General features: G+C 52.7%; 1 protein-coding gene across 18 annotated transcripts in view; it reads left to right on the top strand.

The window, feature by feature from the left end:
* ERICH1 (glutamate rich 1) overlaps positions 1 to 16,843 on the top strand; it is an 81,979-nt gene extending 65,136 nt beyond the window's left edge. For 7 of the 18 annotated variants that reach the window (XM_063816852.1, XM_063816853.1, XM_024345413.3 and 4 more), the window contains 2 exons: positions 2,877 to 2,968; positions 3,623 to 6,830. In XM_063816852.1, the coding sequence (XP_063672922.1) occupies positions 2,877 to 2,953 (77 nt within the window). In that variant the 3' untranslated portion in view covers positions 2,954 to 2,968; positions 3,623 to 6,830. The other 11 variants (XR_010159395.1, XR_010159393.1, XR_002937774.3 and 8 more) reach the window with 7 other exon arrangements.
* The last annotated feature ends 8,733 nt before the right edge of the window (positions 16,844 to 25,576 follow it).

Raw genomic sequence — 25,576 nt, 5'->3', positions numbered from 1 at the left:
TGCCGCCAGGCTCCAGGGCAGAACTGTGGTGGGTTCAGGAGACTCCAGGGCCCACAGGGTCAGTTCTGGGCTTTGCTTTTTTGTGCAGCTCTTGCACCAAGCGCTCTCCAGGTGACATGTCCTGTCATCCCGGGGCTCTTCAGAGAATCGCAGGAATGTGTTCCACCCGCTCCAAAATAAGAAATGTGCATGCATCTGCCCCATCTCGCACCAATATTGGGTACAGCTTTGAAGGGGTCAGAAATTCCTCAAAACTTATTCAACAGGATACTGTGGTGCAGTGAGTTCCCTACCAGGTTACTTAGGGCTTTGGTCCACTGCGTGAATTCTGAAGGCTGAGAGCGAGCCAAGGTCACAGTGCCTGGTGGAGGAGCAGGTATCCCAGGAACCCGGAGCCTGCCCGAGAACCACCCAAGAGAGCAGTCCCATAGCTCATGGCCGGCAACGAGCCAGGGAGCACAGGTAGAAGCAGCTCGAAAGCTGCGGATCTTAGCGCTGTCCTGAGGCTGCCCAGGCAGGCTGTGTCCCAGCCATTCTTTCATCTCTTGCTCCCTCCCAGTTTGGGCCGGGGCCAGGGATGGAGGAAACTGAATTCCAAAATTTTTATTGTAAAAAAAATTAATTTTCTTCTTCTGCATAACAAATGACCACAGGCATAGTGGCTTGAAACGACACCATTTGCCGCCTCGCAGTGTCTTTGGGTGGGGATTCAGTACAGCCCGGGCTGGGACCTCTGTGTGGGGACTCACGGGCCGCCAGCAGAATGCTGTTCGTGTGGTCGCAGGACAGAGGCTCCGTGTCCTTGCTGGCTGATGCTGTGGCTGCTGCCACACCTCAGGGCACCAAGTCCCAGCCCCGTGGCCCCTCCAGCCTGGCAGCCGACCTCAGGGTGGCAGAAGAATCTTCTGGTATGGAGAACCTCTTTTTAAAGATGTCATTTGACTCCATCAGGCCTGCCCAGGTAATCTGCCTGTTGTTAAAAGTCAAATATTACAATAACAACTGCCAAGCCTCATCACAGGTGATGGCCCCAGGTGTGTGTGAACATGAGCACATGCTGGAGGGGAGGCCATGACACTGGGCAGGGGCCAGGGGGAGAGTCGGGGAAGGCCCTGCCTTCGGGAGCTCAGCCCCACCTCGTTGCCTCAGCACAGGCCTCTGTTCCACTGCAGCTGTATGTGGCACAGTGAGTTGATGAGGGGCTGCCCCCTTCCCCTGGGGGGCTTGAGGCCAGGATCCTTGTAAGGGATTGAATGACGACACAAAGGAAGGGAGATGGACAGACAGGGAGCAGCCTGCCAGTGGAAGCCTCGATGGTCACCCCCTCCCCAGGATGCTCAGTGCACACCAGAGATCTCGATGGTCACCCCCTCCCCAGGATGCTCAGTGCACACCGGAGATCTCGATGGTCACCCCCTCCCCAGGATGCTCAGTGCACCCCAGAGATCTCGATGGTCACCCCCTCCCCAGGATGTTCAGTGCACACTGGAGATGTGGGGACCCTACCAAGATGAGATGATGGAGTCCCAGCTCCTGAAATCCAGAGCCTGGTAAGGGCCCCTGGGTCGCAGAGCAAGTGAAGAAAAGGCAGAGGAAGGACGGCCAGGGAGGAATTGGGGAGGAGCCAGCTCGGGCCCCATAGCAGGATAAGCAAAGCCCACAGCCTGGCATCCTCATGTCCTGCAGGTGGAGTCCCCGATCGAGGCCTCGCCCTGAGGCTGTGGACGACACCTTCTCCCTGAGTCCTCTTGTGGCCTTTGTTTGCACCAGGGGCGTCTCTAGGGTCTTGTCCTCCTCTTGTCCGATTGGGTCAGGACCACCCTGATGATCTCATTGAGGCCTGGTCACCTCCCTAAGGCCTTGTCTCCAAATGCAGCCACATCAGAGGCCAGGATCAACATGGATGTGGGCCGCGGATAGTTCAGCCCATGACACAGGAAGAATAATTTGAGGAGAGGAACAGGAGAGAACTGTGCCTCGGGGATGGGATGAGGGGTTTGGGAAGAGGGGTTTGGCCCACAGTGCCAGGTGTTCAGGGAGGTCAAAGCCCCTGCTTTACACTGGACTGGACTCGGGGCCTTGTGTCTCCACCGCCTTCCGGGGCTCTGGCCTGACCACCCCACAGGGCTCACAGTAACCCACCTCCCGGGAGGCACAGTGGAGGCCAGGCTGGCAGTCTTCTTCCTGCAGGGAACCAGCCCCTCTCCCCAGTCACCTGGGGGCAAATGAGAAGGGGAGGGGCAAGCAAGGGGCCAGGCTGGGCCCTCCTGTTCCTGTGGTGAGGGTGGGTGAGGAAGTCCAGGAACCACAGTCCAGCTGCAGCCCAAGCCCTGGAAGCCAAAGACTGGGGCCCAGCCAGAGGCCACTTGGGCACGAAGAAGGGCAGCAGCAGCCGGAGCTAAGAATGGCCTCTAGAAAGGGGCCGTGCCAGCCACTCTCTCAAACGTGGTCCGTGGGGATCGGGTGGGGCCCCTCCTGGATGCCCCTTGGGGGCTGGTGGGCCCAGCCTTGTATTTGGACATTAAAGGCAAAGGAAACGCCAGCCAGTTAAACCACCTCTGCCATTCTTCCTCTTCTGGGAGTGGCTGGGGTTGAAGGCAGTGCTCATGTTCATGGCCCTTTCGCTACGTCTGATTTGTCGCAGATCCAACAGCATCTGGGATCTTCCTCTGAAAATCCCTCTCATTATCGCAAGGAATTCCTGCACATTACTCAGTCCTTTAATTTAACGTGGCATGACATTTATATCATTCTAACCTCCACCCTCACTCCTGATGAAAAGGGCGCCCCTGGCGTTCAGCTGAAACCCACGCAGATGAACTCCATAATCAAGCCCCTGTACAAAATCCAGTGGCCAATGACGCATTTCCCCACAGAGACCCAGAATGGATTTACCATCAGGGAGACAATGGCGCCAGTCTGGATTGACGGAGCAGGAGCATCATCATCTTAGACAAGCATCACCCCTGTGAGTTCTACTTGATTCAAAACTGCCTAAATCCAGCCCCAAAACATCAGCCTAATGGCTAATGTCAGTGTGACCTTAAATCACAAATGAAACCTCTGACCAGAGACATGCCAACCCCGAGATAACCTCCCCTCCGACCAGAGACACTCCAGTCCTGCAATAAGACTCTCCTCCACACAGAAACATTCCTAGCCTGCGATAAGCTCCCCCTCCCAGAACTCTTAAATACCCTTAGTCTCCAAGAGAAAAGGCTCCTGACCGAAATCGGGCAGAAGCCCCTCTCAGGTTTATTCTCCAAAATAAACCTGTCTTAGATTGTTGAGCTGCTTTTCATGTTTCTTTCTTCTTCAACTCTCGCAGTATCTATCACCATTATTGTTACGGTTTCATATTCCACATTGCAACCAACCTTTAAGAAACTACAGTTTGTTGAGTTTTGCTGTTGTATAAAAAAATCCATATTTATTTGAGAAAGCTATTAACATACTCCCCTCTTTCCCAATCTATTAAACATTTGCTAAGTAATAGTAAAATTGTTTGCTCTTAAAAATTATTTTTCACTAAAATGCATTATTTAGGTTAACATATAAGGAGTGTATTGTTTATCTTAAATAAATTAATCCATAATGTTTAAGTTTCTGCTTTGTTTTCTAGGCTGGAGCATGCTGGGGTCTCCCCGGGGGCTCTTCAGAGTGAGGGAGTCCTGAGGCCGGGAGTCTGGGAACCACTGCTGTGCACTGTTTGGCACAACACTAGCTGAGGCCCCTTGTAGAAATGTTCTTCCCAGACCTGCAGCAGGAAAGACACAGCGTGAGTGGGGATGTCCTTTATTCCCAGAGGCAAGTAAGCCCCAAAATTCCACACTTGTCAGAGTGACAGGGTCCCAGGGGCAAGCCCTGGCTGATTTCAGCCTCAGTGCGAACAAGATCGTTAATGGAGGATGACGCATTACAAAGGGCAGTGTAATCCATGGTGCATGGTCCATAGCACCAGAGCACAGGTGGGGAAGGTCAGGAGGAGAAAGCTCTACTTCTCACAAAAAAGTGGGGCAAACAAACATAGAGATGACAGAGTTAGCAAAGTGCTTTGTCGTCCCCAAGGGAATAATAACCAAACCCAACAAGGACGATCCAGATGTTAAAATCACCTGGTCAGATATTTTGGGGAAGGGGAGAGTCCCGAAGCCTCACCTTACCCCACAGGTGACTTGCAGATTTCGAAGGGGAGGAGCAGCTTTGCAGGGGGGATCCAGCCGCTGGCACTGAGCACCCAGACGGGAGGCTTGTAGGGGAAAACAGAAAAAGGAGGAACCGGGGGAGTTTAGAAGATGCTGTGGGGATGAGGGGCATGTCCCTCGAGGACCGTGCCAGCAGCGAGGCCATTCGGAGAAGACTTGGGAATGGCTTTGGTCACGGTCAGTTCAGACCTGGTGGGCAGGTCTACAGCCTGATTTGGGGAAGTCTTGAGGCCATGAGTCTGCAGGCACAGAGACAGCCCTGCAGCATCATCTGCGGAGGCTGAAGAGGGAGCCCCTGGTGTCCACCTGGGCAGGGGGAGGGACCTGTTGGGATTGGGTGTAACTGCGAGAACAGCATAGTGGATGGGCGGTCTCTGCACCTGCGTGTGTGGAGGGAAAAGTAAGACAGGAAAGGATGTGTCATGAAAAACGTGGTCGTGAGTTAAAAATGAGGCACATACAACAATAGAAATTCTGCAGGAATGTATTTAAATAATACATTGTCTACCATGTGTGACTGTGCATGAGAGAGGAGTGGAATGGAAGTGGGGCACAGAGGAAGGAAGGAAGAAAGGAAGGAATGCAGAGGACAGAATGAATACAGATAAGGAGCAAGCAAGCCAGAGAAAAGGCCACACATGCCCCCAGAATGATCCCCCGTGATGAAGGTTGCTGCGTGATCCACTCGGCCCCTGGGTCCCAGCAACTGACCACAGCAAAGAAGAAAAGAGGAGCTCCTGCAAGGGCAGGTGCTGGTGCACCATCGTCCAGAACACGAAATGCACACGTAGGTAAGAATGTAAGTCTATGTGAGAGACGGGCAAACAAAAACGAGTGAGACTCCTATTACATACGCTCCTGGGTGTGCTGACGTACAGAAATCCTCTCTGCAGGCTTAATTACTATCTGCCGTGTTGGATTTGCTTACAACCTGCCCGTGGCATGAGGGCGTCTGAGCGTAAGAGTGAAAGAGAATTTTAGAATAAGTTGGACAGCGTCTGTCTCCTGTCTAGAGACAGCCAAGTCCTTGCTGTTAGAAAGGCGAAGCTGAAGAACAAAATCAAACGTGGCTGCTCTTCCTAGTCCCTTGGGGCTGACTTGGCGTGGGCTTGGCCTGAGGTCCCGTCGTGCATCTGGGCTCGGCAGAGACCACTCGGGGTTGGTTTTCCTTTTTGTTGTTCTCCACGGCTTTCTGTAGTGAGCTGGGCTGAAGGGAATTTGTTACTAAAGATAATTAAAGTGCCCAAGTGAGCACCAGGGCGCAACTCCCCAGGGGGCTGGCGTCCAGCCTGAGAGGATTTGGTCACCGCAAGCAAAGCCATTGTGACCCGCTGTCTCCAGCTTGGCAGGTGTTCCCGCCTCAGGTTCCTGCTGGGGGGACAGCAGCCACTCGGGGGGTCCTCTCCTGGGGCAAACCCGTGGTGTATCTACCTGCACTGCCACCACGGACACCACTGCCTGCCCCTCCCAGCAACGGGGACACTGTGATGTCAGCCCAAGTCCTTGTAGGGATATCTCCATGGCAGCCTGGGGGGGATGTCACTGTGGTGGCCTCGGGGACGTCACCTAAGCCATCTCTGGTAGACAGTGGGAGGTTCCTTTCCATCTTTCCCTTCAGTGTGTGTCTTTACATAGTTGCCAATATGGATCCATAATTTTTTAATTTATTTAAAACTGTAGTCAATGTTTTTTGATGTATAGCATACATATAGAAAAGTACATAAAACATAATGTCACAGCTCCTTGAATTCTCACAAAATGCCAAGCGAGACCCCTGTAACCCACACCCAGATCAGGAAACAGCCCTCCCCAGCACCGTAGCCCCTCGAGGAGGCCCCGTCCCAGCTCTGCCCCTCCAGTCACTCCAGGTTTTCTCTTACCAAGCTTCTGAAGGAGCTTCCTGGCCATCCATCCTAATGGTAGCACAATATGCTAGTAAGTTAACGGGCCTCAATTAACTTAGCTATTCCTTTATTTGTGAACTGTTACGTTGCCTTAGGATGAACAGGGTCTTAAAGCCTTTGGCGTATTTTGCATTATTTTCTTATTTAGATTGAAAGAACTGGGGCTTTTGAGGCAAAGTCTACTATACTTTAAAAAATACATTTGTATTGTGATACACATACTGTAAAATTTACATTTTAAAATGTAGAGTTCCCAAACCTAAACTCTGTCCCCATCAGACAGGAACTCCGCAACCCCTCCCTGCACCTGGCAGCCACCAGCCATCCTACTTTCTGTCTCTGTGGCTCCGACTTCTCCGGGGACCTCTGCTCAGTGCCACCCTGCGGGATTTGTCCTTCTGTGACCAGCTCATTTCACCCAGCATAACATCCTCAGGGTTTCTCGTGTTATAGCCTGTGTCCAGATTCCCCTGCACGCACGTGGCAGCCACCAGCCATCCTACTTTCTGTCTCTGTGGCTCCAACCCCCCGGAGACCTCTCCTCAGTGCCACCCTGCGGGATTCGTCCTTCTGTGACCGGCTCATTTCACCCAGCATAACATCCTCAGGGTTCCTTGTGTTATAGCCTGTGTCCAGATTCCCCTCCTTTTTAAGGCTGAATCATATTCCATTTGTTAAAAGAAACACTTCAACTGAATTAAATTTAAAGGAGTTTAATTGAGCAATGAATGATTCATGAATCGGGCAGCGCCAGAATCACAGCAGATTCAGAGAGACTCCAGGGATGCCTCGTGGTCAGAACAAATATATAGACAAAAAAAAGGGGAAGTGATATATAAAACTCGGCAGTGAGGTACAGAACAGCTGGATTGGTTCCAGGTTGGCGTTTGCCTTATTGGAACAGTTTGAACACTCGGCAGTCTATGCATGGTTGACGTATGGCTGCTGGGATTGTTCAAGACTCGGCCACTATTACAGGCGCAGACTCCTGAATTAGGTTTTCAGTCCTGTCTGCTATTAAGGTAGGTTATAGTTCGTCCACAAGGACTCAAATATAGACGTCCTGGCATCCTTCTCAGGCCACATTTAGTTCGTGTTAGCACATGGCACTGTGTCCATTGATCTGTAGATGGACATGGTGCTGTTTTCACCTTTTGGCTGTTAAAATAATGTTACTCTGAACATGGGTGTACAAGCACCTGTTGAGTTCCAGCTTTCAGTTTGGGGGTTTATGCCCAGAAGTGGAAGGGCTGGATCATACGGTAATTAAATCTGGGTTTCATTTTCTGAGGAATTTCCACCCCGTCTTCCACAATGGCTGTACCGTTTTTCATTCCCAGCAACAGCACATGAGTGTGCTCATTCCTCCTCATCCTCTCCAGCACTTATTTCTCGTTTGTAAAAATATGTGATAATCATCCTGATGGTTATGAAGCAGCACCTCGTGGTTTTGATTTGCATTTCCTTGCTGATTAGTGGTGCCGGACGTCTTTTCGCGTGCGTGTTGACCTTTGTCTATCTTCTTAGGAGAATTTCCATTCCGGTCCCGTGCCTACTTTTGGGTTGTTTTGTTTACCACAGTTCTTATAAACCAGTTCTACATCAGATGAGCTGTGTGCCCCTGGTCTCTCCAAGTAGCTTAAATTCTCTGAGCCTGAGGCATCTCCTAGGAATGAAGACACCCTGTAAGCTTAACACCATTATTCATGCCTAAGACAACTACACCAATTCCCCAGCTTTTGAATGACCATAGGAATTATCACCAGAACAGGACACTTTGGAAAGTGAATGAGGTGGGATTAATAATTATGCCGAAACAGCAGGGTGAGCCAGAACCATCCCAGGCAAGCTCGTGGTCACTTTATGTGATATCAACTCCACTCCGTTCCTATCTAGATTTCCCCACTGTCCCCAGCACATCTTTCCAACCAGCAGCCAACAACGGTCAGGCTCTGCATTTGGTTGCGAGCCTGTGTTGTCTCATTTATCTCTGTCCACTGCTTCCCTAAAGGTGGTGACTCTGACGGGGCCAGGCCCCAGTCTTGCTCTTGTAGAACAGCTTCTCCCTCCATCACGTAACCCTTCCTCCTGCCGGCTGCATTTCCTGCCACCGGAAGTAAGGTCTTCAGGCGTCGGATTCAGAGGGCACGTGGGTGCAGGGTGAGTTCAGGGAAGGTGTCGATGGGGTGGCATGGAGCACCAGGGCAATCGCTTGTCTGAAGAGGTGAGTGCAGAGCCGTCGGTGGTAAACCTATGCAGAGATGCCCCAGCGCCCGCAAACGCTCTGCCTCCAGGTCCCCGGATGCCTCAGCAACTGCCAACAGCCTTTTCCCAAATCAGTGCCCTCATTCGGGTTGCAAAATAGTTGATCTTCTAATTTCACCATTCCTGCCACATTTATTACCAAGCATTCTGTGAAAAAGGCTTTTTTCTCATCAAGAGGAAATGAAACACACTTTCTCTTAAGCAAGGGGGAACTGCTGAAGTCAATCCCTTTCCTCACCGATTTCCGAGTAGAGTTGACAATGATGTCAGAGTGGCCGCCGAAGGGAAACCAGATGCCCTCCCCTCCCGCTCCATCTCAGCCTCTCTCTCCCCTCAGTCTTCTCCCCCCTCCCACTCCATCTCAGCCTCTCTCTCCCCTCAGTCTTCTCCCCCACCCTGCCCGTCTCCCTCGCTCTCTGCCTCTCCTGTCCCTGCCCACCAGCTGTCTCTCTGGCTTACCTGTTTCCCCTGCCCCCAGCTCTCCGTCTCTCTCCCTAATCCCCCTTCCCACTTCGTGGACTCCCAGGTTCTTCTTTGGCCAGTGGGAGCCTCTCCGGGCTGGCTCCTGCATTTTCTCCACCTGCCCCATTGCCAAGGGCACTTTCTTGCTCTGAAGGCCCTGAAGCCCCAGGCTTACCGGAAACTTTCTGTGCCCCGGAGCTGGGATCAGCTGCTTCTCCAAGGAGCCCTGGGATGATATTTGTTAAGATAGATTGCAAAATTAGAATTAGTATTTTCAGAATCCCTTCCCCTCTTTTCCCACTCCCACCCAACCCAGTGTCACAGTGTCAGGCAGGTTCGGGAGATGAGGACGCCTAAGCCCAGCGCCACTTCTCTTCCCAACCCTGGACTAACAACTTGAGCTGAACCAGATGTGAACTGAAGCCCAAAACAACTGACATTGACTTGCAGTGTCTAATTCAACTTAACTGAAATGCAGTATCAATGTTGGCCTGAATCAAGCCATGGCAAGATGTGTGATAAGCCAGGGACTGTGGCTCCCCAACAACGCATCTTCCTTAAACCATTGAACCCGTGCAAGACTAGAGCTCTATCGTGCACAAACGAGGGGTGTTCTGCCTGGCTTCGGTGATTCGTATCTGCTGTCATTTGTAAACTGTTTCTACACCGCCTTGGTGACAGGACCCCAGATCTATTTCTCAGTCACACTCAAGGAGCTCTCCTGGGATAACACACTCCAGGGCTCTCACTTGGACCTTTCACCGTGAATCGTTGAAGCCTCCTGCGGTGGCTGCAGCCCCTTGCTCTGGCTTTATCAGGTCAGGTCTGGGCTCTGCAGGCCTCGGAGCCCACAACAGAAGAGACCCTTTTATCAGCGTGCGCTGCAGGGTGGCTGCACCCTCTTCAGGGTCAGGGTGGCCTGAACTTGCGTCCTGCGCCTCATGTCCTCCTTCTCTCCTGCCCTACGGCACGGTGCCGGCTCTGGAATCTGAGCGCATTGACACCGATTCCTCCCTGGTCAGGCTGGCTGCTTCCCTTTCAGTGACTGGGGCCGGCCTCGGGGGTACCTGCAGCCACCGGGGCGGCTGCTGCTGGGAGCTCAAGTCCATTTCATCCTCACGTTAGGATGTGACAATGCCCTGCCGAGAACGGTAACTGAGATGAAAAACGAGTTAAGGCGACAAGGGCTGCCCTTTCAGTGGGTGGCATCCGTGAGGCAGATGTCAGCCCCCAGGGCAGGAAAAAGGAAAGCCCGTTCTGCCTGCATCCTCTCCTGAGACTGTGTCACTAAAGTTGGAACAGGGAGACCCAGCGAGGACAGGGGCCACGGAGTCAGACCCCGGGGACAGAGTGCTGACTCGGCCTGGCGGAGGCCGGCGTCCTCATCGACAGCACGGAACGGGAAGCAGCTCCTCGAGTGCAGAGAGGAACGCGGGCTCCATGCTGTGCTGCGCACTCAAACGCCCTCAGCTCTGCGCGCTCCCGGCATGGAGCGAGCACTGAGACCGCAACCTTCCGGCCTTGTTCTTCTGAACCAGCACGAAAGCCGAGAGCAGGACACGCAGGTCACACTCAGCGCAGGGAGGCCGCCCTCGCCCGGCCCAGGTCACGCTCAGCGCAGGGAGGCCGCCCTCGCCCGGCCCAGGTCACGCTCAGCGCAGGGAGGCCGCCCTCGCCCGGCCCAGGTCAGTCAGCGCAGGGAGGCCGCCCTTGCCGGGCGCGGTCTGGGGTGCTCAGGCTCTGCAGCCCCAGGTGCCAGATGTTGCGGCTGCCGTCTTCTCCCTGACGCCAGCACACGCTTCCCCAGGCCCAGTCCTGTCACGTCTCCTCCCAACCTGGGGCCACTGCTTCTCCCAGCCCTGACAGCGATTCCTGGAAAGCTCTTGCTGGAGCCCAGCTGTCAGCTCACCTGCTCTGATACGCCGTCCGCCCTGTGCGGCTGCTCTGTCTCCACGTGGTTGGATGGTGGCTGCGCTCATGGTCACACTGCTCAGCCAGGGGCCACAGAGCCTTGGAGCCCCGTCTTCCAGCTCCTGCCTCCTGGAGGCAGTGCTTCATGATCTGAGCCCACCTTCCTGCAGGAAGGGCTCACAGCAGCCGGCGCGGCCCCACCCCAATCCCCCTCCCCCGAGAGAGGTACGGTCCTGGACATCCAACAAAGGTGACAGCAGGGCTCACCTCTCCCCTGTGGATCTTCCCCCCGGGGCCCAGGGGCTCTGAGCATTTCCACAATGCACAGGATACGCCCACCCTGGAATTCTCTGTGCTTGACCTTGAGGACAGCATAGAATAAAAGCAAGCCCCGCTCTTAGCCGAGAAGCCAGTTTAACCACACTGTGAGCGTAAAAGCCCTTCTGCAAACTCTATTCTTGTTGTTTTCAGGGTGAAATGCAAAGAAATAGGTATGTGTTATTTTAGCTAAATATTTGTTTATTCTAAAGACAGCTGCACTGGCACAGATATGCTATCTCTTGCTCTGCCTGGATGCTGGTAGATGCTGGTGGACAGGAGGAAAGCCTGGCCTCACAGTTTCCTGCCCCCCATGTCTAAATTCATCCAGGTAATAAAGTGCGTCTGTGTCTGTACAGGCAGTAACTCAGATCAGCCCTTCCACAGTGGCACACAGTTGCACAGAAAATCCTGTTATCAATAATAGCATTTGAGTGAATTTGGGAAATCACCCTGCTGAGCTTAACATATTTGCACTAGTATGCAAATATCCCTGAACACACCCACTGGAACTAATCCACTTAAAAATATGCAAAGAGATTACAGGCAGGAAAATGTCCTGTGTATAGATTTATGGGAAATGACAGAACTGCTCTCTATTTTTGCCTTCAGAAAATTAGATTCCCAGTATTTTATATTAGAATCTACTATCATTATGCAATTGTTAAATTTCCTCTTTAATTTTCATCTGTGAAATGTGGTTTTCACCCAGTCATCAAAATACAAAATAACTTTTTCAATCACTTGCAAAGGAGCTTTCTTTCCAATATTTTCAAAATGCAAAACACAGAAGCATGATTTGCTCTTCTGCATTTAAGATGCATTTTGGCAGTGGTGGTGCCAGGCCGGTGCCCACAGGACAGCCCCGTGTTCACACATAGTGCACGCTGGAGTGAAGAGGAGAACCAGTGGGCTCCTTCCTGGCTTCATACTTGGAATTAAAAATCTCTTTGTTCAGATATCTGCTCTACATTCTTTTTTTTTTTTTTTTTTTTTTTTGCTTTTTCTTTCCTCTGGTGACCTCAGCCACAGGGAGCTGTGTGATTTGTGTCCAGTTTGGGACACGACTGTGTCATCAGCCCCACAGGTCCCCAGCACCTCCCCTACTGTGACCTGGAGTCAGCATCCTTGCCGTGGGCCTGATGTGTGGATTTGGGTCGTTTCCATTAAAGTACACAGGATGATTGTGTGGGTCCATCTTGGGCTGCTGTCACGATACCCGAGACTGGTTCATCCGTAAAGAAAAGAAATGTATTTCCCATAGTTCTGGGTGCTGGGAAGCCCACTGTGAAGGGGCTGACATTCTGGGGAGGGGACGCATTCAGGCCACAGCAGCCTTCAGGTGAGCAGTGTCGTGCCTTTTGCTTCCTCTCGCCTCTTCGCAGCCTGTTTCTAAGCTGCGCACACATTTTGCTATCTGTGCACCTCACTGTGGATTCTAGCTGCTGTCTGACGTGCTGTCGTTTGCGTCAGCCACACTGTACGTTTCCATTGCTGTGGCAGAAACGAGTTGTCCTCATGTCCATTCCACCCTCCTCCTTTCAGTAACTGATGCAGTGAGTTTTAACTTGCAGGCGCACACAGCCATGTAACTTCAGCCTCGGGGAGAGACCGTCCGGCAGCAGTAGATCAAGACTGCAAGACTCAGAGTCCAGCTGGCCCCGTGGGCAGGGCCCCATCTCCCCTGAACCCATCAGCCCACAAATACAGCTCCCCTAATGATGACACTCCCTGATACCACAGAGAAATCCTGGGAACAGCCATAGGATGCCACCTTGGGAGGCTGTGGGGAGTGTTTCTGAGGCTCATCCAAGAGTGGGCTGGCTCAACTCCATCAGGGCTGCCAGACAGCTTCCCGGGTCACCTGTGACCCATTCACGAAGGGTCCATTTGTTTGTGTTTTCCCCTCCTAGCAGACCCGCTGTACTATCTTCTGCCTTTCCAGTGTTACTCACTGTTTCCTTGTCAAATTTCAAGTTCTTTTAAAATTTAAATTTCTTTTCAAATTTCAAGTCCTTTTTAAAATCATCCTACATACAAATGTCTACCCTTGTATAGGTCCAGTGCCAAGGTAAAATTCACTCAAACTCCTGACCCTTGGGCAAGTCCAGTGTCAAGGTATAATTCATTCAAACTCATGCCAGTGCACCATGGCAAACTCTTTGCCTAATTCTGGATTTTATTATGACCACAGACTCGGCATCCACTTGGTAAGGTTCACGCGTCTTGTCGCCAGTGCCACCATTGTAACAGTTGTGGTTCAGAGACAACCAGTGGCATGACAGGATTCACTTCCTGAGAGGTAGGATCCCTCCCCCTTGTGATCCAGAAACTGTTACGATGACCCCACGTGTCTCTGAAAGCAGGGCGTGTAACCACTGCCAAGGGCGCGCCAAGGGCCTGAGCATGACTCCCGCCACCTGCGTGGACAGGCTACCTCAATATGCTCAGCCTTGGCGTCCACACCTGAACACTGGGATGATGCTCACCCTCACGGGATTTTGAGAAGGATTAAATGAGGACCCTGTATGAACGTGGAGTGCTTGGTAGGCCCTCGGCACAGATTAACTGGCATGAATTGCTTTGCCACATGACTTCTGGGATGAGCCTGTTTGCCAGCAAGACCAGGTGTGGGCAGCACACTTCTGCACCCCTAGGGCACCTGGTTCACTGGACACTCACCAGAGGCACCAGCAGGGAATTTGCAGAGGTCACCTATCGCCTGTATTCTTGTTCACAGCAGACACCACCAGGCCCTCCTTTGCCGTCTTCTTCATGACAAGCAAGTGCAGGTGCAGGGGAAGCTGGGGCAAGCCGGGGCTCTGATGCACCTCCAAGTGGATGTGGCCCTCAGAGTGGGGCTGCGGCTTGCGTGGCTCCATCAGCGTCCAGCCTCGCGGAAGGGGCTCGGCCACGGGACCCAAGGACAGGCTGGGGCTGTCGGCATATAGTTCATCTGCCTAGCAACTTCCATCAGTTCCCCCCGATGCCAGTTTTCTTACTTGGGAATAAAATGCAGTTTCCAAAATGGATTTCTGTTCTGCATTTGATTAAAGACCAGTTTAGGCAAATTTCCCAATTTTAGTCTTTGTGAGAGCTAAAGATTTTTCTAGGACTTAAATTGTTACTCTTGATAGAATCTTTTTTTTTTAATCTATGGAGAATCACCCTGAATACATACGGCTGCTGCAGGCAGGGAAAAATATTCCTTTTTCTCCTTTTAATTAGAGCTTTTGAACTGCTCTAATCAGTTTTTCTCAAAGTCACTCTAGTTTGTGGCATTGGGAAGCCAGTTTGAGTAAGCATGGTCTTCTGGTTGAGTCTCATAATATTTAGTTCATGGAGACATCATTAAGACCCTGCTGAGGAGCAAGTGAGTTTTGATAACTTTTGATGATAGCTGCCATCTTGCAAGGCCAATGCCAAACCTTCAGAGAAAGAATTATAACAGCTCCTGCTTTAATTAAACAATCCATGTTTCTCCACTGCATTTCATCCTAGAGTAACTGCGTGTTGGAGACAAACGAGAGCAGCCAGTGCCAAAAACATGCATCTCAGTGCATCTCACGGATGTACAGACGCGGCACTCAACATGCAGAAATGCCTGATCATCCAATTAGCGCCAGGTTCCATTTCAGAACAGAAGGAGCCAGATGTGAAGTGGACAGCAGGGCTAGAGCTGTGGTGAAAGGTACCAGGAGCTGAAAGTCCTAGAAATTCAGATTTCTGGGCTAGGCACCGTGGCTCACGCCTGTAATCCCAGCACTTTGGGAGGCTGAGGTGGGGGGACTGCTTCCAGGAGTTTGAGACCAGCCTGGGCAGCAAAGCAAAATTACAGAAATACAAATTCTGCCAACTCCCAAGCCTCCACGGTCGCCTCCCTGATACCACGGAGGCCTTCCTGACAGCATGGTCAGCCACACCCTGGAAGTGGGTCAGGGCTGGGGGAACAATGGGAGGATGATTGCAGGTCTGTTGTAGAATTCCTTCAGAAGAAAGATGAGGTTTGGGGTGGACAGTAAGGAAAACACGACAGTCTGCCATAAAGTTCAAGAGATTTACCTTTTCAAGCACAGTATCAGGCATGCGGTGTTTTCTAAATAATCAAAGCATCTTTTACGTTAAAAATACCAGAATAAACCCTGCTTGGATCATTTCGGGGGAAAGTTAGATTGAAAGTTTTTTCAACGACAGGAAATCATTGCGGGGCAAAGTCCACAAGGCCCAGGCGCAGGCCTCATGTTTCCGGGGGGGACTGGACTGGGTCTCCTTGCAGGTGCGTCCCAATGCAAGGAAAGCGCGTCTACGGTCACAGCTCAACGCGGACTCCAGTGCCAGCCGAGGGAAAGGGGTCTTCCCTGCAGAGAGCCGCACCCACCTCCCCCTCAACCGGGGCCAGCGAAACTCAGGTTCACTGCTCTGTGTGGAATTTGCCTCTGAAATCCCCTCACCCTGACTCAGGCCTTTGATAAAAATTTCATTTTTCAGAAAGCAAAGAGGAGAGATTACAGCAGTGACCAGCCCGTGGGAGGAGAAGGATCTCATTCCTTCTGGTCCTGGGCCCCGTAGCTCCTGCCTCTGAGAGAACAGACAGTGTGTTCGGGTCCCAGCCTCCCAACAGTGCTCAGCATCTGTTGGGCTTGCTGGGAAGTGGGTGCAGGGCTGAGCCCAAAACACACATGTAGGCGTTGCTGGTAAACCTTGTCCCACTCACCCCAGGTCCACTTAGGAGCCCCAAGACCTGCTGCAGGGAGAGAAGTGTTTGGATAGGTTGGTGACGCATCTGTCATAGAACGGGTCAGGCTGGATGTTTTCCTCCTAAGACCAACACTGGGGCAGGGAGGGAGAGACGCAGCTGCGCCCTGAACACCACTCACGCAGCTCCTGGAAGGCGCTGGGGTCCTGTTAACTTGCTACAGGTGATTCTCTACGTCTGTAGCTTGAGGTTAGCCTTGTATCACATTACGTTCTCATTAGAAACAAAATGAAAATGAAATATTTAAAGCATGTACCAGAACAGAATTAGGCCTGGAAAGCAGCAGTCTTAGCTGACAAATGGGTTGTGCTATTTGACTCTCACGGGTAAGTCTCCTCTTTCATAGTAAAATCTCATTAAAGAATCTTCCTTGACTTTGACAATTTTTCAGCGCCACAAGCAAGAAACCACCAGCTGTGGGCCCCAGTGAGAGACTGAACTTACAAAGAGACGATGACCACAGCATATGGAAAGGAAGAAGGAGCCACCCTCTGCAGGAGCCCTGAAGCCAGAAGAGCAGGAGGCCAGGCACTCGCCTTAGGACGGGGCCAGGAGGCCAGGCGCTTGCCTTAGGATGGGGCCAGGAGGCCAGGCGCTTGCCTTAGGATGGGGCCAGGAGGCCAGGCACTTGCCTTAGGACGGGGCCAGGAGGCCACACAGTGATCCCTGTAGCAGTGGCCCCATGCGGCCAAGACTTAAAATAGCAGACACCTTCCCCGATTTGTGTCTCTACTTAAAATGTAAGATCAGCTGGAGAAAGCCCAGTGTGCGCCCCCACCAAGCCCACAGGACTCCTGCTCCTGGAGAGCCGCCCCCACCCCGTCAGGCCCATAGGACTCCTGCTCCTGCAGAGCCGCCCCCGCCCCGTCAGGCCCACCGTGCTGGTGCTCAGGGGGCTGCATCCTGCTGGGAGCACCATTCCGGGTGTTTCTCCAGGCGCTGAGTCCGTGCCTCCTTTTTCGGTCACACATCTTATCATTTGAGTTTAGCATCTACTTATAAACATCATTTTCAAATCTGAATCCTGCTTCCTCACTACAATAAAAAGGAGAGACAAAAGGAAGTTGCGCCTACAACCGTCCATAAGCCCTGAGGAGCCGCCCCATGCCTGACACCACATCCCACAAGCTCCCGAAATCGCGGATGGCTCAGTGACATTCCAGACGCCGTCCCATCGCTCAAAGTCCCGAGACACAGACATGGACACCAAGTCCATCCTTTGAGGAAAGCAGGCTTGGCGGGAATGTGGTTTTCTTCAAAGGTGAGGGGGTAGGGGGAGCTGCCAGGGCCCAGCCGGCAGGGGCAGGAGGGGCGGGGCTTCGGCCCAGGGCCCTGCACGGGGGTGACCATCAGTGCCCCCCATCACCGTGACAGTCCTATCCCCAGTCTGCAAAATGCCCCCTGGATGGGGCGTCCCATGAGAGCCGGGCCATGGAGAGGCTGGAATGTGCCAGACTCTGAGGCACCCAGGGGTTCAGCCTTTCCCTCTGGTTGGTCCCCCTGTGCCACACCGCAGCCTGCGCCTGGCCAGCTTCCCGTCCCTGCGAGCACAGCCTGCGCCTGGCCAGCTTCCCGTCCCTGCTGCGACCCCATTACTAGGTCATCGTCTCATGCCAGAGAACTCGCAGGAATCGCATTCAATGTTTAACGAGAGGCAGAATGTGGGCACCAGGTGTGAAGCAGTCCCTAGCTATGGACGGGAGACTCCAGGCTGCGCCAGGCAGGGCGCCTTCCCCTGGACCTTGAAGGGCACCCGATGTCCTGGGGCCGTGAGGGGCGGGGTGCTTATCCATGTGACAGGACTCTTCCAGTAGCAACAGGGAGGGCCCAGCAAAACCCGCAGTTTGTTTCGGGCCACGTTCCAACAAGTGACTCGGCGGCGTCTCCCACCTGCACACTCAGTCAGGAGGCTGCAGTCTCCCGTCCAGCCCCACAGCCTGAGGTATTCCTGTTGGTTACCCAGAACTGCCTGCCACAGGTGCCAGGGCAAGAGATGTCACTCAATTTTCCAGCCCCCAGTCCTGTAGACATCCTGGGTGTGCGGCACACATCGGCTCACTCACACTGACCCTCTGAGCCGGTGAGAACTCCACAAGAAGAGGGCCAGCGCCTCACAAGATCAAGGCGGAACAACGCGTTTGTGGGATGATGAAGACCTCATAACAGACGTGCCAGTGGGTTGATTACTGTGAAATACTCAACTGTGGTTTCTGTAACTTTAAAAAAAAATTTCCACTTTGGGAGGCCGAGGCGGGCAGATCACGAGGTCAGAAGATTGAGACCATCCTGGCTAACACAGTGAAACCCCGTCTCTACTAAAAATACAAAAAATTAGCCGGACGTGGTGGCTGGTGCCTGTAGTCCCAGCTATTTGGGAGGCTGAGGCGGGAGAATGGCGTGAACCCAGGAGGAGGAGCTTGCAGTGAGCCGAGATCGCGCCACTGCACTCCAGCCTGGGCGACAGAGCGAGACTCTGTCTCAAAAAAAAAAAAAAAAAAAAAAAAAGTCCAGACCATGATATTCTTTTTAGGGATGTTCTTTGCAGCAGTTCCCCTGCTAAAATGAATTAGAGCAAAGCAAATTGCAGTTAGCAGTGTGCATTCCCGACCTGTGGGCCCTGATGGACACCAGTGCCTCTGCCACCTGGGCCAGTCGCGTTAAGTGCTGGGATGGTGGGCCAGTGTCCAAGCAGAGCTTGTGAAGAATCTGCACACGCCCCTTTTTGCATGTGCTCACCCAAAGTGAAATCATCTCTGGGCCTTCCCTAAGATCTCCTTGAGTCAGGAACCTGCAAGGGCACAGGCCGCCTGGCAGGCCATTTTCATACATGGTCTCCCACTGCTCTGAGCAGGTGGCAGCTGCGAATGTATTCTTTAACAATTTAATAGATGCCTCCTTGGAAAAAGCTACTGACCTGAGACCAGTGGAGACTGGAGGACGAGATGGGGTCAGAAGAAAGGACTGCATACGGCCAGAGGCACCGTGGGGTTTTGGCCAGCACAGAGCGGGGGCGTTGATTCTGATGAGGTCTGGGCAGGAACCAAAGGGAGCTTCATAGACAAGGCGGCATCTGAGATGAGCCTGGAAAACGCAGACAGGAGAGGAATCGGCGGGGGCGGGGAGGGGTCCTCCGGGAGGAGCTCCGCTGCCAGCGTGCCCAGGCGTGACGGCCGCTGCGTTCTCCACTGGTTAGATCACACTCAGACACACTACCTCCTCCCAGTACAATTAATCAAGAAATATTAAGCTATAATTTGAATAATCTGTGTTAAAAGGTCTTTCGATGTGGAATGAGAGACACCTTTGAGGAAATACATTACGATACAGGCTATTAACCTTTACCAAGCTAATTAAAGCCAGCCAGGGTTAAAGCTGTCAATGTAACTTTGCATAAATTTCCTCAAGATTTCTACTTAAGGGGACTTGGGGATTTCTTTTTCTCTTTTAATTTTTAATTTTGAAAATGAGGCCCTGTAAACACTGCTTATATTTGGCCACTAAGTGGCCTCCTAAATGGCTGATTTCTTTTTAAAGTATGAAGATTGTTTGCTGTGGCATTATCAATTACACACAGATTTGTACCACTTTCCTCCACTAGAATTAAGGAAATTTGAAAAACCAACTCGTGGTCAGACTCCAGCAAATGACCCATCGTTTTCCACCAGTGTCTCTATTTCTATGTAAAATTATAGATTAAATGCCAAGTCCTCTGCCTCCACCTGTCCGGGGTAAGTAACCACCTCCAGAAGTGAGAAGCTGGGAGTGGCTCTGAGAGGGGCTGACTCAAGTATTCTCCTAATAAATAGGGGCGGGCGAGGCATCAGGGCGAATCCCACGTGAGGCAGAAAAGTGAGCTGAACTATCCTGGAGTGTTTTGTTGCATTCCATATCTCCCTCAAAACTCACTGACTCTGGAAGCAGTGGTTTTGAAGTCTTAATTGAAACAAAGTTGAGATTTTTAAGAAAATTAAGAATTTCTAGTATTTTCAATTGTCTGGTGTTTCCAGCTTTTATTGGCTCTTGTCAAAATCAAATTGGAAGATCTTCAGTCCCAGCTGCACCCAACGTGGAAAAGTATTCCAGGTCCATCCCAAAGGAACCAACACCGATGACATGGACTCAGGAATCTTATAACCTACGTGGACTCTTTCCATCCATACATTCTCGTGCACGTGCCACTCATCACCTGGCGTGCCCAGATCCTCGCAGGGCAACACCCTGTGATAATTCCAGGTGATTCTCTACATCTGCAGCTTGAGGTTAGCCTCATATCACATTACATTCTCACTAGAAACAAAACAAAAATGAAATACTTAAAACATCTACCAGAACAGAATTAGGACTGGAAAGCAGCGGTCTTAGCTGACAAACAAGTTGTGCCATTTGAGACTCATGGGAGTAAATCTCCTCTTTCATAGTAAAATCTCATTACAGAATGTTCCTTGACTTTGGCAATTTTTCTGGGTCACAAGCAAGAAAAAAACACAAGCAGGCGGAGAGAGCTCGCCCTGCCACCTGGGGCTTGTGTGTCAGCAGCTCCAGAGAGGAATTGGGATGTGAAAAGTTCAGCCAAAATAGAAAGAATGAACATTTTTGCTATAAAAAAGGAGCATCTGCTGCCTTTTCATGAGGACCTTCTCCATAGAGGTCCTTTGATTAGGCGGCAGTCCACTCAGTTTCTCGGTTATCTCCCAGTTCTGCCACTGACTGCTTCCATGTCTCAGGCAAGTATTTCAGCCCCCTGAGTTTCTTCCTCTGTGAAGTGGGGATGACAGCCGTGTGGTACAAAATGAGCCACTCCCCATCAGGGCTTGGGACACGTCACGGGCACACACAGGGCATGTGTGCGGCAGCTTTTAGGGAGCATTATTCTTCTTTGTCTCTTGAGAATCTTACCTGGAAACACAAGCTCAGGAAATAAGAAACTTAATTAAGGCCAGGAGGCTAGTAAACAACAGAGCTGGTTCTGAAAAACCGGGCTGCCTCTGAATCCAGGGTGCTTGGTTGTGTCTGCTAACCGGATTCGTGGCTGCCTCTGAATCCAGGGTGCTCGGTCATGTCTGCTAACTGGATTGGTGGCTGCCTCTGAATCCAGGGTGCTTGGTCGTGTCTGCTAACTGGATTGGTGGCCGCCTCTGAATCCAGGGTGCTTGGTCGTGTCTGCTAACTGGGTTGGCGGCTGCCTCTGAATTCAGGGTGCTTGGTCATGTCTGCTAACTGGATTGGTGGCTGCCTCTGAATCCAGGGTGCTCGGTCATGTGTGCTAACTGGATTGGTGGCTGCCTGTGAATCCAGGGTGCTTGGTCGTGTCTGCTAACTTGATTGGTGGCTGCCTCTAAATCCAGGGTGCTCGGTCATGTGTGCTAACTGGATTCATGGCTGCCTGTGAATCCAGGGTGCTTGGTCGTGTCTGCTAACTGGATTCGTGGCTGCCTCTGAATCCAGGGTGCTTGGTCGTGTCTGCTAACTGGATTCGTGGCTGCCTGTGAATCCAGGGTGCTTGGTCGTGTCTGCTAACTGGATTCGTGGCTGCCTCTGAATCCAGGGTGCTTGGTCGTGTCTGCTAACTGGATTCGTGGCTGCCTCTGAATCCAGGGTGCTTGGTCGTGTCTGCTAACTGGGTTGGCGGCTGCCTGTGAATCCAGGGTGCTCGGTCATGTGCGCTAACTGGATTGGCGGCTGCCTCTGAATCCAGGGTGCTTGGTCGTGTCTGCTAACTGGATTCGTGGCTGCCTCTGAATCCAGGGTGCTCGGTCATGTGTGCTAACTGGATTGGCGGCTGCCTCTGAATCCATGGTGCTTGGTCATGTCTGCTAACTGGATTGGTGGCTGCCTCTGAATCCAGGGTGCTTGGTCTTGTCTGCTAACTGGATTGGCAGCTGCTTCTGAATGCAGGGTTCTCGGTCGTGTTTGCTAACTGGATTGGTGGCTGATGACAGACCGGCTCTTTGATATTTTGTGGTTTGCCCAGAGTGACAGTCCAGAGGCTCAAAATTCTTAGTTCAAAGTTCTTTTCAAATCGTCTCCTCATTTATTTCTGTATCACTTCTTCTAGGAAGATATTTCATCCTGATGGTATACATTGATATGTATACCTTGATATGCAGCCTGGGAAGAATAAGCAGCATGACCTGGGGTCACAGATGCTCTGCGATGGGATGAGTGGGAATACAGCTGACCCTGGGGTCACAAGGACCTCAGCGATGGGATGAGTGGGAACACAGCCTGCACTTCAGACCCAGATCCGAGTGTCTTTATCTGAGTAGAAAAAGCAGAATCCAAGACCAGGGCTTTGGGCATTTCCAGCTTCCCCAGATGGGGAAAGGCCAGTGCCAGGTGGCCACACTGGGGACATTCATGACCTCAGCAGCATGGACCGTGGTCTTCAGTGAGGCCTGCTTGAGAGACGGCTTCTGTGGCAGTGTTGTGGGCAGGTGGGGCGGTGGTGACCGGTAGGGGGGCAGTTGTGAAATGTACCTGGAAAGATAGGCGTTTATGGGTTCAAAACTGTCTTGTCAGGAGGGAACCAAGTGTGGGTCAGAACAAGGCCACGGAGGCAGCGTCCACTGAGCAGTGATTGCGCAGAAGGGCAGCGGGTGACTGCCGTGGCCTTGCTCTCGTTGACGACAGGCCGGAGTCAAAATGAGGCTTCTGGGTCAATGCTGACGCAACGAAAGGGTGGAATGGCTTCAGGGATAACCACGTTCAGGTGGGTTAGACACACCTCCTGTGGGAGGAGTGATTGCAATTAGCTATCATAAGGCAGGAGACACAACAGCAACTTAAATTATCCACAAGCAGAATCATGAGCTGTTTGTAAAGGGAGTTTCCATCGCAAGACAGTTTCACTGTATTTAAGCGAGATCCTGCCCTCGTACACGATCACAGCTCAGTGGACGCCACCTCCGTGGCCTTGTTCTGACCCACACTCAGTTCCCTCCTGACAAGACAGTTTTGAACCCACGAACCTTCCCAGGTGCATTTCATCAACTGCCCTCCTTTCAGGCACGACCGGCCCACCTGCCCACAGCACTGTAACGGAAGCTGTATCTCAAGCAGGCCTCCTCTCCGAAGAACATGGCCCGTGCTGGCTGAGGGTCTGAACGTGCCCCAGCGTGGCTGTCTGGTGCTGAGCTTCCCATCGAGCCCCAGGAATGTTGGAACTAGCCCAAAGCCCTGTAAGCAAGGTCTTAGGACACTGGGAGGCTCTGAAATCACAGATGTAAGTAAAAGATAAGAAACGCCAAGGCAAGGGCCAGGCGCCCCACACGTGGTAGGAGCTTCTACAGGACGCTGGGCCCTTCCTCGGCAGGTGCTGTGCCTGGGTTGTGCTCCCGCAGCCTGACTGCTGCCCCAGGTCACCGATGTAAATGACTCAGGACCTCCTGGAGAACAGGCTTCTGTGTAAAGTCATTATTTTGCTTCCTCACCAAATCCTGCCCCCGCAAAGCACAGTCCACAGAACTTAGTGGCTTGTTAAAGGTGCATCTGTTGAATCAAAGTCCTCAGCAGAAAGCCTGGCCCCTGCATTTTGTTCGGCTGCCTGCAGTGGCCAGAGCAGGCTACATGTTGAGAGCAGGACCCTGGCTGCTGTGCCCTCGCACGGCTGGTGACTACAGGGGGGTGTGGACCTCAGGCAAGCACTGTTTGACTCCTGGCTGCTCCACTCCCCAATTGAGCAGCCGTGGCTTCTGTGGTAGGAACTGCCAGATGCCCCCCAGCTTTCCTCCTGCTCCCAGGCACACGGTGGGGCTGTGTTGCCCTACCCCACTAGGTTCTGTGGCCCTGTGAGGTCATCCTCACAGCTGAGCACCCCACACAGCTTCCCTGCCCTCTTCTTTTGAATTCAGCATCTGCAGTGGCCATAGCAGAGCCAGACAGCAGGAGCTGGGCCCTGGACGACTCCACGGGAGAAACAGCCACAACAGGCATGTGGGGCTCTGATTCTAGGCGAGCCGGCTCTGCAGGGACACAGAAATCCACCCCAGGAGTGGCGAGCTGCCCTAGCAAAACCCCGAGCACGTGGTGAGGATGGAACGCTGGGCAGCATGAGAGGAGACACATGGGGCTAGAGGAACGCGCAGCCCAGGAGCCGCAGAATCAGGCACAGCCGTGGCTTTTACCCACTCAGGCCACTGAGGTCCCAGGGTGGCAGCTCTGGGAAGCGGCTAGGAATGCAGGATGCCGGGGACGAGGCTGTTGCTTGCAGAACCCCACCGGGTGTTTCACAGAATGAGTGTGGCCAGATCCAGGCTGTTTCCAGAAGGGCGGACACAACTACAGCCCCGATGGGCCCAGAGAAGCCACAGTGGCTGCAGAGAGAAGAGAGAAGCAGAAACGTGTCGTTAGCCTTCAGGCAACAGGAAGCAGCCCTGGTGTGGTCACTGCACAAGGAACAGACTTGGTGAGCTGGTTTGGACGCCTTCGGCGCGTTTGCAATCTGGCTTAAAGTCCTGAACCAACCCTCAGACCCTGCAGAAAGTGGACTGTGCAGGCTGGGAAATGCTGAGAAGGAAGTCCTGAACCAACCCTCAGACCCTGCAGAAAGTGGACTGTGCAGGCTGGGAAATGCTGAGAAGGAAGTCCTGAACCAACCCTCAGACCCTGCAGAAAGTGGGCTGTGCAGGCTGGGAAATGCTGAGAAGGAAGTCCTGAACCAACCCTCAGACCCTGCAGAAAGTGGGCTGTGCAGGCTGGGAAATGCTCAGAAGGTGACTCCCAACACGTGGCCTGGAAGTCATGGAGGATTCTGGACGGGAGGGCAGAGCCCAGAGCATCCCTCCTGGCCCCTCAGGGGAGCACGTCTGGGGCCTCATCAGGGAGCTGCCTGCCGAGGCCAGGTCTGCACCGTTCCTCCCCAGAGGTCACAGTGTCGGAGGCTGCACAGCCACTGCAGCAGCGACCCTTCATTTGGACTGCGCTTTTGTTGCAGGTGTCCTGTCTGCTGTTGTGCATTTGGTGGGACAGTGCTGAGGGTTTGCTGGACAGGGCTGAGGGTAAGTGGAGGGCTTGTGCTCAGTGCACAGGCCTCTGTCCATGAGGAGACTCTGTTGGGCCCACGTGGGGCAGAACCCAGGCAGATGCCCCGATTCTGAGCTAAAGTGGGGAGAGGAAGGCACTCTGGGCTGTCTCCTTTGGGAACAGCTAAGAGTATTTTCTATGAGGGAGGAACGATGAAAAGGCATCCCGTGACCAGAAGGACAGTCTCTAGCAGAAACCATCAATGATTTCCACACATCCGAGGCCTTGGCTCCCTGGTTGTGGCTGCACCTATTTCCCAGTTGACGTGCAACCCCACGTGGCCACGCAGCTGAGCTTCAGGGAGGCTGTGAACGCCCAGCTCGGCTCAGGGCCATGGAGGTGGCTGGGGCGCAGGGATTCAGCTCGGCCCAGGGCAGTGAAGGCCGGGGCGCAGGGATTCAGCCACCTTAGAGCGCACCAGACATTAGCCCCAGGCTGAGTGTTTTCCACAGAGAATGCTATTAACAGGATCCCAGCTTTTGCCTCTCTGAGAGATGGCATGAAGGAGCCCACAGCCTCGTTGCACCAGGTGGCCCTGGCAAGGTGCAGCTTTGGGCTGTTTCTGCCGAGGCGGAAGCCTTCTCGCCCTGGTTGAACGGCTCGCAGGGTGAGGAATCACCGCACCTGCAGCGTAAGAGCCGCTTGCAAGTTAAATGGAGTGAACCTTTGAAGGACCTGCTGCGCTTTGGATCCAGAGTTGGTTGAACACAAACTTTGGTGAGCCAACCGTCCCT

The sequence above is a fragment of the Pan troglodytes genome, chromosome 7 (genome assembly GCF_028858775.2).
Source record: "Pan troglodytes isolate AG18354 chromosome 7, NHGRI_mPanTro3-v2.0_pri, whole genome shotgun sequence".
Lineage (NCBI taxonomy): Eukaryota > Metazoa > Chordata > Mammalia > Primates > Hominidae > Pan > Pan troglodytes.
The sequence above is the reverse complement of the archived record's forward strand: the minus strand, read 5'-3'. Positions and strand labels throughout refer to the sequence as shown.